The following is a 17245-nucleotide window of genomic DNA, read 5'->3' as shown; positions in this document are numbered from 1 at the left end:
TTAAACTATCACTAGGCCCTTGGTAGTTACTATTAATAATCAAACATAGATAACTTCCAACAGCACATTAATGTAAAGGAGACTCAACTTAGTCACTATGGTATTAATGATTACCGCTGAATACAAGTCTCGAAATATCAGGAGTCTAGCTGTTCAGTACAACTTAAAACAGTACTAAAACAAGTCAGTTAAATATCATTCCCACTGCATGAATAATAACAGTCAAGAAAATACTACTCAAATCTAAGCTAGACAGCGTTTAGATTTACTTACATAGGCACGAAATATTGTGGTTCAAGAAACCGCTAAACAAATCTCTACTTGTGTATGTGTACGGAATGCACAACACGAGAATACAACAATATATCGGTGGATCTAGACTATAGCAGATCTAGATCAGTAGACCAGGCATAGGCCTAGAACTAGTGCAATTATAAACATGTAAAATATGTGTTAGTAAGCGTACGCACTCAACAACAGGCACTCAGTCAGTCAAAATAAGGCCTCACAATGATAAACAATGCAAAGCATAAATCACAATATAATTAACGTTACGTGAGTCATTGGAGTTGAATTCAAAGTAGATCTTCTTCAAGTTCTAGGTAGATGTAGAAACTAGCTAGTCGAAAACAGTGGTCGACGAGCTGGTTGTCGATCGCGTAGGATATGCAGACGATGATCGACGCTAGGTGAATACCACGATGATGAAGACGATGTTGAAGACAACGATGATGACAACAATGATGAAGACGACGCTGGTGAAGACAGCGATGATGAAGTCGACGATGAAGACGACGCTGGTGAAGACAGCGATGATGAAGACAACGGTGATGAAGACAACGATGATGAATCAGTTAACAGATGAATACAATGATGATGCAGTCAATGTCAATAGATCAACTTCAGTGACTTGCGATGCAGGTCGAAGAATCAAATGTCGAGACAATATATATGAAGTCGATGATAAAAGGTTGTCAAACAATAATGCAGGTGAGAAAAACGTTAGATCATATTAAATGTTCTATTCTCACTGCTGGTGAATTAAAGTGTCGTCAATGTTGAACATCGAGAGAGTCAAAATATATCTTGCAAAACGTACAAGATGTAAATAGGTGAGCACGTCCACCGGGAATGGTCCGGGGACGTAGCAGTTCAATCCTCGTTGGATACAATTTTCTAGGTACAAATATCAACACAATGACAGCATGTGTGTATACCAATATTAAAACAGCTCACTGATTCCCGCACAGGACGCCAATCAACTACAGCGCGATTGGTTCAAAACAAGCGCACATGTATGTTAATAAGGCACGTGATCTAAATACTTATGAATAAATACGCGTACATCTATGTTAATTGGTCATGTGATCAAAATACTAATGAATAAACATCGTTATATAATAAATCGAGTTAAAACCAGTTCTGAGGACATGGCGTAATACCAAATCCTCGAACTCTCAATGACTTCTAAAGCGGCCATTTTGGATTAAAAACACAATATGTATACCAGTGAATTATAAATGAATGCACTGTAACATTTGTCGCTACAAGACTATATACTTAGTTTTATCATAATTTAAAACCAACTTATTATATAAAAACCAATTAAAAAGTTTCAAAATTTCTTGCTTAAAAACGTCTTGCAAGTAAATTCACATGTACATCAGAATGGCTTTTTTTCCAAATTGAAGAGATGTGTCTTGAGCGTTTTTTAAAGTGTTCCATGGTAGAGCTGCAAGGATATAACATGGAAGGTTAGAGACATACATGATGTCCCCATGCTACGATTGACACAAGAGATTTAGAGCCTAAATGATTTATAACGATTGGATAAAATACAATAATGATGATGTATGGACACCAAAGAAGATTCTTAGTGATCGTTTTGACCGGAATCTCACAGGATTCGAACCTGTCCCATGACATCAACAAATTATGTACATTTTATCACATGACAGAAAATTGATATCATTATTTTCATATTTCTCAATGTTCTATTTCAACTAACATTATTTTTTGTAAGCAGTTTATAAGACCCTTATACACTACTCTTGTTTTAAAGACATATTCGGCAGCGATACTATGACATTATTTTGATGAGACTGCATTTTATTTCAGGCCTCTATTATAGTCTGTAATCACAATGACAAGAAGCATATTGAACGCAGTAAATTGATTCAATCTTCACAACAAATATTTTTCATGTATTGTATTCAAATTTGTTTTTTTACAACTATTTTTCTCTTCCCTCCTCCTGCTCCTTTCTCTCGCTCTCTCTCTCTCTCTCTCTCTCTCTCTCTTTCTCCGGATACTACTGTCCCCTTAAATTAAACGCATTGAGCTGTAGTGAACCTGAAATACCTGTATTAAATATTTCCCGTTTTCTTTCATTGAATGGCAGAACATCCTGTAAGATATCTAAAATCAAATGATATACTTACTTTGTATCATGTCACAAGTAGGAGGTCTTTATTAAAACCTCCATGACAATCCAAATACATTTATATGTAGGTTTATTAATGTTCTCAAGATGGATATAAATCTACACAAAGTATAGATTCTAGGTCTCCACTGTCTACAGAATATTGATCAACATTAACGAATCACATTATCTCTCACCACGCGACACTGCCCTACAAGAACAAGAATCTTTCGTAACATGCACAAACAAAAATCTCCAAATGAGTATGAAGTAGAAATGCAGAAAGTACAAACATTACACAGCCCTTTCTCTCGTCCACTCCAGGCAAAGTGCTGCGTTGAAATGATATGCTTAGCTAGCTAGAAATATACTGGTGCGGTATATGATGATTGGTTTAGTACACATGTTGATTTTGTAAGACGATGATTGGTGAAAAAGATGATTCGTCATATCTGTTATGTCCAATCATAGAGATTTCAATATGTCAAATGGGTGTAATGACGTCACAATGTGGGGAAGACCCTTTGAACCAGTTTGAACCAGATATCCTTCTGCGGATATTATTAGGGACTTTTAGATTTGCGTGGACTGATACGTGTGACGTCCATTTAAGGCAGTGCATTAAAAGGACGTCGATCGTAACAATCCCCATTGTCTTCGTGCGAATCTAAAAGTCCCTAATACCTGTAGACTGGAGCGCTTTTAGTTGTTGTTGTTCTTGTTATTAGGCAGGACACTGTCTTGATAGATCCGATGTTATAAATCCAAATAGGCAGTGAAAGAATAAAAACTTGGCACTATCACTTCCTATCCAATCATTTTAGATTTTGGAATACATAGGCCTACTTTCATATCATTCATCGTCAATTTCTACGATGACTTTATTCTGATAGAATAAAGATAAAATAAAGTTAGAGATACACGAAGATTGCCTTATCCCTGTTTTAAAAGCCATTTATAAAACAATATTTGTCTGTAACACTCATCGCCCAAATTATTACTCTCTTTCTATTTATCAAAAATCAACAACAAAAAAACAAAAAAAAATCTTGTTCGCTTATTATTTGCCTTTTAATTTTCGAAGAAAATCAGTACATTTCTTATTTTAAATATTGTACTACGATATTTTCCAGAAAAGCTGCTTCACTGCAATCCGAGGGGCGTCATCATCACCATGCTAAATAAATAATAAAAGCCATCAAACAGAAGTGTAATACAGACGTCGAAAAGACACCCACACACCGTATTCTCACTCACAGATCCTTAATGAGAGTGGATTTGCAGACGATAGTTTTCCTGTATATTGAGAGATATCATAAATCAGGATTTTGTTTTCTTCTCTTAATCGAGTTCTACTAAAAAACTAAGTATCATTTCATCAAACATCCCGAAGAAAGATCAACATTCAAATTCTTATCTATCTTCTTATTTATAAATTATACTAATTAAGACTTAATATGAAAAATATGAAAAACTAGACAATTTCCAATGTCTTTGTTATATTATGCGCAATGACCGATTGGATTTAAACCTATGGATCGATTATATCATACAGCAGATGTAGTTATGTGGTGGAAGACAGTTTCATAAACTTTTTATTAATAATAAGTTACAATAGTTCTTACAATCTACTATAATCGTTGCATTTGAATAGATGAGAGCAAATTGGTCATATTATTTGAGCATTTGTTAGTGGTATCAAGCTTTATGGGACAGGGCATGTGGTTTAACACTAATACTAACCTGGAAAAACGTACATAAATATATAATGGACTATATATAACAAAACGCGTACAGTAAGACTAGTTCAATTGAAACTCGCTCCGCACAATGCCCTGATGACAAATCATTGAAGCATAATAAAAAACCAGCACATGCAATAAAACGGACACCGGCATGTAGCCATTTTTCCTCTAAACTTCATGACAATTATTATACGAAAAATTGTCAATATATTAGTCATTGAAACGAAATCTATCATCCGGGGCACCACAACAGAAAGCCTGACATTATTTTGGTTGTTTCAGCAAAAGCGGACATATAAATATTTTTATCTGCTCAACATCGAGTACATTTCCAAATTCAGCATGTAAGTAAATTATTATTTTCCTTTTTTAATCTTCTTTTCAGTGTAATAATACAGGCCCTATAAACATAGGCTGTCAATCGGGGTAATAGTATATTTGTAAAGCGCTTAGAGACATTTGTATTAAGCGCTATATAAAAATTAAATATTATTATTATTATTAATCACTGAAATCAATATTTGGTCTTTAGTATACTATCATTTTCTCAATTATCTTCCATTAATACAGATATTTCAACAAAGCCCTGGAAAATCAAAAGTAGCCTATCGTACCATATGATATCATTATATTTGTATACTTGTCCAAGAAATCGAAATTAAGCTTTGCATGGTTATTTGTATGTATTATTTATTAAAAAATGGTTTGATGTAGGCCTTTTGAAAGTTAACGATGTTGTAAAAAAACTCTAGATTTATGTCTTTGAGAGAAATTGAAGAAAGATTTGAGAAAAAACATGCTTCTTTGTTTCAAGAATATTACATCATAGTAAATGCGATTCCCAAAGTTTGGAAACAGAATATGTTAAGACAGGTACATTATGATGCGACACAGGAAGAAAATGAAGGTGTCATGAAAAATGTTTTAATGAATGTTAACACTATTACGAAAGTCGAAGTTTTTCTACTCTATGTTGTCTATTCATTCAATAATTATTGTTAGACCTCCAATCGAAGAGAAATGGGAAAAAATATTAAATAGTACAGAACAAATCGACTGGAAAGTCATATGGTCATTTAATTTACAAGCTATGAAAGAAAACAAAATATCAGAATTCATTTTTAAGTTATTACACAACTTATTACCAACTAGGTATAATTTATTCAAATGGAAACTGTGTAACAATCCCTTATGTTTATATGATGATCAGTTACACGACAACCTCTATTTATTTGTAAAATGCAAACAAGATTGTTTTGGTTAAAATTTTGAGACATAATTCGAAAACTTTACAATGTTAATTTTTCTTTTGACAAGTTCGTTTTAATTGGAGGTTATAACTTGAAAAGCAAAATATTTAAAAGTCTAAATTTTCTTATCATAATGCAAAATACGCAGTTTATTTAACATTTATGCAAACTCATGTTTCATGAAGTCTCTATTCTTTGTATTTTCAAAAGATTAATCCACAACCGATTAAAGATCGAAAAGTACTGTAAAACAAAAAAAGCTATGCATTTTTGAAAACACTGTTATTCAAGAAAACGAAACATGTTTTATTTGAACTATGTGAAGATGCTACGATGTTATTTCTATCGATTGTGTATGATTGTTTGATTTGTTCAAAAGCATATATTTATCAATAAATTCATTTTACAAAAAAAAAGAAAGAAAAAGCTTTGCATGGTCTAAGGTCTTGTTTTCATTTTCTTAACGGATTCTTAACGGATTCTTAATTACTGTTCCTTGTTTAATTGTTATGATTTGTATGTTTCTTTTCTGTTGTATAGCGCTCTGATCAGTTTGTCTGTATAGTAGCGCTCAATAAGAATCAATTATTATTATTATTATTATTATTATTATTCCTTCTCTTCTTTTCTATTATCTCTGGCTTCTTCCACAGCTTATCCCTTCTCATTTCTCTTTTTTCTGAGTCTTTCAAATTGGAAATATTTTAGAGTTTTTTATGTTTGTAATCTATTTACAAGAAATAGAATGAAACCCCAAGAAGCTGGGATTGTGTTTTTTTTCTAATATTTTCAAGATTCAAGAATCCGGGTTTTTTAAAATCATATTTTGTACAATCATTTTAGCTATATCCTTTGTATTAGCTTCTACAGCCCAAACCGAAATGGATATAGATATATTCATCAAGGAGTCACTAAAAACGAATAAAAATTGCATTAGAAAATTGTCTGAAATATTTTCATAGATACGTGCGCATGCTAAAAACCTTTTGCCTTCAAATCGATGTGTCAATTTTTTTAAATCAATTAGATTTATTTTGAAATTCGCTTTTGTTTATAAATATTCCAAATCATTACGTGGTATTACAAGGAAAAGCGTATATCCATTACAGATAATAATATGGGGGCACGTGTTCCGGGTGGTGTCAATTTTTTCTGCGGCACAGATTGGGGATTTTTTTTTAAAAAGAGGTCTTGATTTAACCCTAACCCTAACCCTAAACTTTCCTATAGGCTCAACACGCACCTAACCCCAATCTGTGCCGCCGAAAAAAATAATGCTTCCGGGTGGCAGTTGAAGGGGGCGCAAAAACGAAGAAAAAAAGGGGGTGAAAAGAAGAGAAAGGGGAGAAAAGGAATAAAAGTCATGAATCGGACCAATAATAAAGGAAATCCAACCCTTATAACAAGTCAAAAGAAGATAACCATAATGGCGAAAGTTTGAAATGAATCGGACCAATAATAAGAAAGCTATGAATGTTTTAAAACTGAGATCACTAATTCTATATGCGAATCTCAAACTGGCAGTTTGGCAGGTGGATTGTGACGTAGTCGCGGACAACTCTCACTTTTGTCGTGTACAAAAATATCACTAATTTATGTTTTTTTTCTTAGTGCCTTCTCCCTTGGGTCACTACTCAAAATTTATCATGGTTAGCATATTATTATAGGTCCTTTTGAGACAAGACCCTCCGGAGTCATACGTTCTTGAAAAATTGACATTTTAGTTACTTTGTGTGTTGGCACAAATGGAAAATTTGTTTTTCACAGAGACATTGCCGATTCAGCCAATTGGAAGAGCCCATTCCTATATAGTGACTACAACTTTCATAACTTTCACCAGTCTACTCTTCTGATTGTCTTTATTCATCTAGGGTATCTAGGGTAGTCTGCTATCATGGTTGGATTTCCTTTTAAGGATTGTGCGCTCCTATACGCAGGGTAAATTGTATACTATTAGAAATAGGTTTTAAGGGTTTAAGATGTGAAGTTTTCTAAAGCTCCTTCGATTTGTTTGCATGTGCCTCAGGATCTCATAATTTCACGTGCCAATATAAAATTACAGCTTATAAATAGCATTCTAAAGGGTCAGAAAATGAACTATCCTCGTTGCTTTGCTCCTTATTGAGCCTCAATATATTTGTGTTAGCTCCCTAAAGAAATTTAGATTTCTAATTTTCCATGAATTTATTTTTGTGGATACAGTGAATCGTTATGGGGGAAGGTCGTCTTGAACAACAAGGGCCGGACAAGTTTACCTCTGGACTTTTACTCACAGGCATAAGCTCCCAGAAAAGTCACCTCTGAAAAAACCCTGAGCCTCTGAGGACAATAATATTCCAGCCGGAGAGCTTACCCCGGACGAAAACTATCACCTATTCAAATTCCACCCCTAGTACAGATTCTGTCCGTTTTTATATATTTTTTGTTCTTTAATAATCGTTGTCCTATAGGATAGTTATCGGGGAGTTTATTGTCCTAGGGGTTACTTGTCCTAGGGAAAGTCGGCCGGGTGATAGTCCGATTTTCTGGGGGAGGGGGGGGGGGGCAGTGATATTATCTTCAATCTGAGTATCCTCCACGAAATCACTCCTCCTTACTTCGTATTACAGTCTTATAAATTCGTAACAGTATGGTACTTGTGAAAAAAGAAATACTATCTTCATGATCTTGTAAATAGCTAGTTATCTACTACACATAGCAGTGACGCAGAACTGATTCCGGATTGAAAAAATTATGCTATAATACTCAAGATAGAGTTTTTGAGGGTTAAAGATGCGAACATTTCCTAAAGCTTCTTCGCATGTAATATTAGTTGCTTTGCTCCTTATTGCACCTCAATGTACTGCAGTGTAAAAAAAGAAAGGCATTTGGGAAGATTCAGCATAAAAAATCTTCACAGTCTGTTACCTTGCTAAATTCTTATTTTGACTATATTCCTCCAGATAGTTCGTTAATTCTGGACCACAGATGAAGACGAAGAAGAAGACAAGTGAATAGTAAATCATTTGTGAACCAACAGCTTTGTTGCGGTCATATGCATAAACCTACAAGCGCAGGGGGGGGGGGGGGGGGTGGGTAGCTCACCGTATATTTTAGAGCTCCAATTTGTCCATGAATTTACTTTTGTTGATAGAGTGAATTGATTTTTGTTTGTTTGGGGGGGGGGGTCATCGTGAACACTTACAGGCGGATAATTACCCGTGGCCTATTACTCTACGCTCCAAGACAAAGTAAGACAACTCCCAGTCTCATAATTTCGTTACAGTATTGTACGTGCAATACAGAAAGCCACTGATACTATCTCCATGATCATGAAATAGCAAATTATCTACTGCACATAGCTGTGACGCAGAACTGATTCTGAATTGAAAAATTATTCTACATGTATAACACTCAAGATATAAACAAAAATGCACTACCTTTCAGTTGTGTATTCCAATAAAATGTCTGCAGTTTATGTTGGATAAGGAATGAAGAAAGTTATATGTAGCTTTATGAAAATCAACTAGTCGCAACGCATCGTAACCTTGCCATAATAATGTAATATACGTGGCGCTGTAGCTTGTATTCTCGTGAAATTGGACTTTGGTCTTCTGAGTTAACACAAAGCAAAAAGAGACAAAGGAAATGTGACAATACAGTTCAAGTGTCAACGGAAATATAAAAAGGAAATATTATGTTGACGATAATATCATCACAAGCCATTGGAATCTTGGACATTTCAAATTGGGTTATAATCCTTAAAATTCTCTTTTGGGGAGTCAGATTGGGATAACTCCATTTTGAGTGAAAATCCGCTGAAAATTATGCACTCTCATAACGGGTATTTAATCACTACTTGGGAGAGATGTAAAATCCAAAGAATCGATCCCTAATATGACTATCAAAAATGACGATGTCTACTCATCTGCATTAAGAGAATTATCATCCCTTAATCACTCACGTTTATGACGTATTTTGGGTTGAAAATGTTGAGATAAAACATTTCCATCACAAATAGGACTACGCGAGAGGGGGCACCCCTGGAGCATTTGGCGAGGGGACACAGTGCTCTGTGGTTTTTACAAACTTACTGTCCAAATTAGGCCTACATGATTATTATCGAACCCTATTAAAGTCCTAAAAATAATATCTCTTAGGTATTGGAGCAGCTTTCAAAAGTAACATGCTCCTCTGTTTTATTCATCACATTGTAAACCAATGGGGTCTAGGGTAGGAAAGTCCAAAAGCCCCCACAAGCATCAAGAGTGCACCTTTTCAAAGCATACTCTTTTTCCTTGTCAACGCTATCAAGTGCCCCTTCCAGAAAATATATACTTTTCATGAAATTTGCCTATCTAAACTACCGAAGCGTGTCAAATCAAAATGGAGAGATGTGATGACAGATGTTTTCTGAAGTTTTGTATCTAAATAACTCAAGAAATTTATCTGGTGGTGATGTAACTTGAATTTTTTTTCCTTCTTCATAATCAGTAAAAACTTTCATTTTTATGATAAGCTTTCAGTTGCTGTGCTGCTAGCTTCTTCAAAACTCTGTCGTAGCTGGCGCTGTTACTTATGCATCAGGATGATATGATAGAACGAAACTTTCAGAAAGTGACAAAGTCATACATGTACTCACATACTAAACAGAGATTAAAATAATAATAAAGGATAATATTCCTCTCTTTTTTCAACGTACGATCCCATTCTAATACCTCGTCGAACTACATCACCAACAGCGACTTGAAAGCACAGCAACTTGAAAGCTTATTAAAAAAAGGAAGTTTTCCACAAATTATGAAAAAAAAAAAAAAAATTTCAAGTTACATCACCACCAGATGAACCTCTTCAGGTATTTAACTACACAGGAAGTGTAAGATTACCAAACCAGGTAATTGCACTGATTGTGAAGAAAGCATTAAATTTGTTTGTATTCACTCTTGACAGGTGCTTTAGAACATTCGGTTAGTGCTCCTTCTCTCTTTTTATAACGCTCCGCCGCTTCAGCCTAAGTTCTGAATTTTAAATTGGTTAAAAAATATACATTTTTTTTTATAAATCGCCTCTAGTTATTATTTTTTCTTATTGATGAAATCTGCTCCCACATAATAATTGATTAAACAATTATGTTCTATATTGCAGCCATAGTTACAATGGCAACCTACCAACATCAAGGGAGAGACAATTCATCCCGTCACAGTGACAGAAGCGACAATCAAGGGAGATACAAGGTAAGAAATGAGGGCTGTCAAAATGCGAAGGATTGGAGAGCGGGAAGGTGAAATAATCCTACCAGCTTCCAGCATTATCATTAGCCTTTAGTCCTTCGAGACTCACTGTGGGCAAGCCTCCGAGGGTTGGAATTAGGTGGGGGGGGGGGGGAGAAGCAATTTTTTTATTCGGGAATATTTGGGAATCCTCTCAGCACTCCCGTTGAGTTATGGGGGTGGGTTCGCCAGCACTTGGAGGGAATCGTTTTGGAAAAATATACTTTGAAAACCTCCCTACTTTCTTGTAAACAATTGGGGGGGGGGGTATCTTATTGCCATTGAAAGGTTTTCATATTATGGAGGGGGGAAGAAGCTATCTAATTTTGTTCGTAATTCTGTTATGTTTGGCAGCTATCAGTGAGTGGTCCAAGTTTTCACATAGAGTTCACGTTCAATCCACCAATACAATCCTCGGTGTTGGTTACAGATCACCAAGGGAGACAGACAAAGATCGTGGTGGATGTTAAGGTAAGATGACTGGAGAATAGGTTTCTCGAATGAATGTAAACACTCGAAAATAACTTTATGCAATAATACTAGATTAAAAGTAAAGGAGCATAATCATTCTAGGAGTCAGCTAATTATATAGTCATGAATTGTTATTAAATTAATAATCATTATTTTGTGAAATTTATACCGAGGCAGACAAGTATTATACATTTATTTGCATCCAATGATCTGAAAGGATTGTTGCTTCTGCTAATTGTTTTAGTCATTCGATTAGTGGAGACATAATGTAATGATCTAATGATAATGATGCATCGATCTCGATGATAATGTGCACGTCGTATGTTTTAGTGTTGAACCTGTCCCGAAATAGCCGCAGATTGAGTTATACAATTTTACCCATAAGCGTTGACCCCTCGACGTTATTTCAGACCATCTAACTCTTTGACAAAAAGGTTGTCTGTCTTACCGTAGGTGTCAGTTAATAACTAAATGAAGGTCTGGGTTATATCATGGACCTACCAACATTTAATCATTTTCTCTATCAATACTGAAGGAAGTAGATACATCAGAGCTGCCAATGGGTGTGCAGACTACGGATCATCATGATGGAAACAGCGATGTGGGGTCGGACAGACCTGATGAGGAAATGACAGAAATTGTAAGCAGTGCTTCATTTTTAACATTTAGAAGTTTGCGAGAATCGTTCATGTGAAAAAGCTGATGGTGTTGGTTGGTTGTTGATATTTTGTTCAGGGATGTTTAAAGCTAGTCTTTGAGGCCCAAAGGCTTCAGGATAAGATTAGCCTATCCTATCTATCAACACAACAATTGATAGCGATTCAATTTATCAAAAGAGGAAAATATTAAAACGAAATGACTCGTATGAATTTTTATTTTATTTACCTCATTTTTGTTTCTTTTCACTTTTTGTTTTAGGGATCACTGCGATCTGATGAAGGCTTGGATCGGAGAGAAGTGCATTGTACAACCTGTACATGCGCAGTAAGCGTCAGACCTCGTCGATCTCTCTCTATCTTTGCACCCTGCATGCCAGAGGAGTGATGTGCTGCAGCTAACCAAAGGGGCGGATCCAGGATTTTCCAATAGGGGGAGGGGGCTGAAATGTGAAAATCACGCTGACCGATATTTCGCTCAGTGGAGGGGGGGGGGGGGGGGGTGAGTCATCACTAAAATCTTTTTTGCCCCCATACATTTACTTTTGCTCAGTCGGGAAACTTTTTTTTCACTCGAAACCCCCATCAAAGAAAAAAGGTAAATTGGTGATTACCCTCTTTTTTTGGGGGGGGGGGAAGGGGGGGGGGGGGGGGCGTGGATCTGTGCCTGGCTAACTGTCATGTTCAAATAGTACCCCCTTCAATTTTTTTAAGTTCCTCTAAAGTGCCCCTTTTTACATCGGAAAGATGCCCCCTTTTGCTTCAGATAAGTGCCCCTTTATATTTCTAACATATGCCCGTTCCACCATAAAATTTAAAGCGACTAAGAGCAACCTTTTCTTGAATTTTACCCCAAGCTCGCTCGCATATAAAGTTGATACAATAAACTTTCTTATTAAAGATCTTTTCAGTCTTTCATTAATGTATTGTGCTTTAAACCCCATCAGGATTGTTTTTTCCTCTTTATAAGATGTAATCAAAAAATCTTACTCGCTCACTCGCAATATAGACCATCACATCCAACTGCAAAGTGTGATGCTTAAGCAGTATCTTGGACAATGTAAAGAGAGAAACAAACATTGAAATCATCCGTGATAATGTAATCACAATGTATAGGTATATACCACTGCTAATTTTTAAAAATATTTTTGCTTTGAGATTTCCCTTGTGGGTACCCCCCCCTTTTTTTTTAAGGTGCCCTTATTTGTTGGTGCCCTCACTTTGTAAGACGCTCCGCCGCCCCTGATTTGAGGTGTGACTAATTTCATGTTTAATTCAGTGTGCATAGAAATATTATTGTAAATCACTCTGCACAAAAAGTTAAATCTTCCGTACATTAAGCGTACATTATTTTATTTAGCATTGCAATAAGTTACGTATTGGGTGGTGTTCTCATAAGTTATGCCGGGACTTAGTCCAGACTAAACAAGAATTTTAGTTCACATTTCTATAGAATGCTAGATTTCATCTTCCTCTTTCAATATTCATGACAAAGATAATCTACGAAGGACTTTATAGAAATTCAGTTCATAATCATATAATCCTTTTCTTCCCATTTCATTGCAAAATAATTTTATTGGCACTTTTCATTGCAGGATTAAAACAATCTATACTGGGTAAATGAGTTGCAACAGGCTTTCCATAGAAGTGTGGACTAAGTACGCGCTATCGAAACACCACCCATTATATTCATTTATTCATTTTAGGTTGCGATGAAATAAACAGTTTATATAGAATTTATATAGTAGCATACATGATAGCTAATAATGGAAATGATCATAAAACCAATTATGATAATTGTATAAAAATATACTAAAAATGATGATGATAATGGGCTAGTGTTAATTCAGAAGCAGACTTTTATAAATACAGTTTACACAGAAGAATGAATTGTTTATCACATGCAATTCTTGAACCTGGGATCGCACATTACTAACTATGATGCGTTTTTTTTTTCTTTTTTTTTTTCGATTTACCCTTCTCTTATTGCTTTTGTCATGGTTAACTTGTATCGTGTTTCTCAATTGTACATGTTTATTGTAAACTTTGTATCTTGTCTCTGGTAAATATGAAGTGTTTTTTTAAAGCCCATAGCACGTCAAATTTAATTCAGGAGCTATTGAGATTAAAATAAAAGAGAATGTAATGCTCTCAAGATGATAATGTTATTATGATCTTCTGTGTTAACAGTCATAATGTCATAAATTCTTCTACTACGCAATATAATTATATGAAAAAATTGCTATTCAAAATGTTAAAGCTAATCATGAGTTCTGGTATGGGAATCGTTTGTCGAGAGAACTTGGCTATTATTCATTCTGGATTGTTTATCCTGCAGCAGATTGATTGTTTGAACCATTAAAATAAAAATAAACTCACAAAAACTTGCTGGAAATCAACTTCAATAAAAACCACATCTCTCATTTGCACATAATGACCTGTGTTACGCACTTGTTGGGCCTACCTATATAGATTTCCTTATCTTTCTATCCTCATTACTCAGCCCCTATACATTTTCTATCATTACCAGAACTCAAGCTTATCTTTAAAAGTCCGTATAATTTGCATGCACACAAAAAGTTAAGTGATGACAGATTATTTGTCCCCCCCCCCCCCCTTTGAAGTAATAACAAAAATAGTGAAGGCTGGAGAGAGTGACAGAGAGAGAGAGAGAGAGAGAGGAAGGGAGGGAGCGGTGTCATTTTTATGAAAAAACACATATTTAGCTCTTAGTTATCATTTATTTTCGGGGTTCGTTGTTATCTGGGTCGCACTGTATACTCCAAGAGTAAACTTCGAGAATTCAGCCACCCAATAGTAAATTCACATGTACATCAGAATGGCTTGTTTTCCAAATTGAAGAGATGTGTCTTGAGCGTTTTTTAAAGTGTTCCATGGTAGAGCTGCAAGGATATAACATGGAAGGTTAGAGACATACATGATGTCCCCATGCTACGATTGACACAAGAGATTTTGAGCCTAAATGATTTATAATGATTGGATAAAATACAATAATGATGATGTATGGACACCAAAGAAGATTCTTAGTGATCGATTTGACCGGAATCTCACAGGATTCGAACCTGTCCCATGACATCAACAAATTATGTACATTTTATCACATAACAGAAAATTGATATCATTATTTTCATATTTCTCAGTTTTCTATTTCAACTAACATTATTTTTTGTAAGCTGTTTATAAGACCCTTATACACTACTCTTGTTTTAAAGACATATTCGGTAGCGATACTATGAAATTATTTTGATGAGACTGCATTTCATTTCAGGCCTCTATTATAGTCTGTAATCACAATGACAAGAAGCATATTGAACGCAGTAAATTGATTCAATCTTCACAACAAAATATTTTACATGTATTGTATTCAAATTAGTTTTTTTACAACTATCTTTCTCTTCCCTCCTCCTGCTCCTTTCTCTCTTTCTCCGGATACCACTGTCCCCTTAACTTAAACGCATTGAGCTGAAGTAAACCTGAAATACCTATGTTAAACATTTCCCGTTTTCTTTTATTGGATGACAGAACTTCCTGTAAGATATTTAAAGCCCCACTGTCCTGCTTGTAGCTACTTGCTCCCTCTATATAGAAAATTCCACAATCGGTGCCTGTTGGTCCCCCATGATCCTCTTTTTCTTATGTTAGTTGAGAGCTGAGTTAATGAGATAGCCACCTGTCAGTGACCTCGCTGTGTGGTCCAATCCCTTCTGGCCCAGTAGTGTTGACGGTCTTTAAAATCAAATGATATACTTACTTTATATCATGTCACAAGTGAGAATCCTTATTGAATACTCCATGGCAATCCAAATACATAATAGTAAACTTAGATGTATGTTTACTCATGTTCTCAAGATGGATATAGATCTACACAAAGTATAGATCCTAGGTCTCCACTGTCTACAGAATATTGATCAACATTAACGAATCACATTATCTCTCACCACGCGACACTGCCCTACAAGAACAAGAATCTTTCGTAACATGCACAAACAAAAATCTCCAAATGAGTATGAAGTAGAAATGCAGAAAGTACAAACACTACACAGCCCTTTCTCTCGTCCACTCCAGGCAAAGTGCTGCGTTGAAATGATATGCTCAGCTAGCTAGAAGTATACTGGTGCGGTATATGATTATTGGTTTAGTACACATGTTGATTTTGTAAGACGATGATTGGTGAAAAAGATGAAACGTCATATCTTGCTATGTCCAATCATAGAGATTTCTATGTCAAATGTGTGTATACTTGACGTCACAATGTGGGGAAGACCCTTTGAACCGGTTTGAACCAGATTTCCTCCTGCGGAGATTAGGGACTTTTAGATTTGCGTGGACTGATACGTGTGGCAGTGCATTAAAAGGACGTCGATCGTAGCAAGAAGTTACTAGCAACTTAATACTGGCTAGTAACTTCTTGATCGTAGCAATCCCCATTGTCTTCGTGCGAATCTAAAAGTCCCTAAATACCTGTAGACTGGGGCGCTTTTAGTTGTTGTTGTTCTTGTTATTAGGCAGGACACTTGATAGATCCGATGTTATAAATCCAAATAGGCAGTGAAAGAATAAAAACTTAGCACTATCACTTCCTATCAAATCATTTTAGATTTTGGAATACATAGGCCTACTTTCATATCATTCATCGTCAGTTTCTACGATGACTTTATTCTGATAGAATAAAGATAAAATAAAGTTAGAGATACACGAAGATTGCCTTATCCCTGTTTTAAAAGCCATTTATAAAACAATATTGTCTGTAACACTCATCGCCCAAATTATTACTCTCTTTCTATTTATCAAAAATCAACAAAAAAAAAGTATCTTGTTCGCTTATTATTTGCCTTTTAATTTTCGAAGAAAATCAGTACATTTCTTATTTTAAATATTGTACTACGATATTTTCCAGAAAAGCTACTTCACTGCAATCCGAGGGGCGTCATCATCACCATGTTAAATAAATAATAAAAGCCATCAAACAAAAATGAAATACATACGCCAGAAAGACACCCACACATAGTATTCTCACTCACAGACCCTTGAGAGTGGATTTGCAGACGATAGTTTTCCTGTATTTATTGAGAGATATAAATCAGGAAGACAGTTTCATAAACTTTTTATTAATAATAAGTTACAATAGTTCTTACAATCTACTATAATCGTTGCATTTTAATAGATGAGAGCAAATTGGTCATATTATTTTAGCATTTGTTATTGGTATCAAGCTTTATGGAACAGGGCATGCGGTTTAACTCTAATACTAACCTGGAAAAAGTACATAAATATATAGTGCACTATTATCTAACAAAACGCGTAGGTCCTAAGACCAGATCAATGACACTCAGCCGCCTTGTCACTTGAACGCGCAACCCTATCGGCTTCGAGTCGTCATACAATAATTCAATAACAAATACTGCTTGACTTCCCATACTCGATACATACG

General features: G+C 35.3%; 1 protein-coding gene across 1 annotated transcript; it reads left to right on the top strand.

The window, feature by feature from the left end:
- The first annotated feature begins 10543 nt into the window (after nucleotides 1-10543).
- LOC105439936 lies at nucleotides 10544-12222 on the top strand. Its single transcript, XM_030991030.1, has 4 exons — nucleotides 10544-10630; nucleotides 11021-11137; nucleotides 11673-11777; nucleotides 12056-12222. Exons 1-4 carry the CDS (start codon nucleotides 10553-10555, stop codon nucleotides 12179-12181), a joined length of 426 nt encoding a protein of 141 aa, XP_030846890.1. The 5' UTR covers nucleotides 10544-10552; the 3' UTR covers nucleotides 12182-12222.
- Nucleotides 12223-17245: the final 5023 nt, after the last annotated feature.

The sequence above is a fragment of the Strongylocentrotus purpuratus genome, unplaced genomic scaffold, assembly GCF_000002235.5.
Source record: "Strongylocentrotus purpuratus isolate Spur 01 unplaced genomic scaffold, Spur_5.0 spur5_scaffold_2, whole genome shotgun sequence".
Classification (NCBI taxonomy): domain Eukaryota; kingdom Metazoa; phylum Echinodermata; class Echinoidea; order Camarodonta; family Strongylocentrotidae; genus Strongylocentrotus; species Strongylocentrotus purpuratus.
Note: the sequence above shows the minus strand (reverse complement) of the source record. Positions and strands in the feature narration are given on the sequence as shown.

What these genes read in the sequence shown, in the direction of transcription:
- LOC105439936 (XM_030991030.1), top strand. Translation starts at nt 10,553, where the DNA reads ATGGCAACCTACCAACATCAAGGGAGAGACAATTCATCCCGTCACAGT. An exon ending in ACAATCAAGGGAGATACAAG is followed by an intron (nt 10,631 to 11,020) that starts GTAAGAAATGAG and finishes TATGTTTGGCAG; the next exon opens with CTATCAGTGAGTGGTCCAAG. An exon ending in ATGAGGAAATGACAGAAATT is followed by an intron (nt 11,778 to 12,055) that starts GTAAGCAGTGCT and finishes TTTTTGTTTTAG; the next exon opens with GGATCACTGCGATCTGATGA.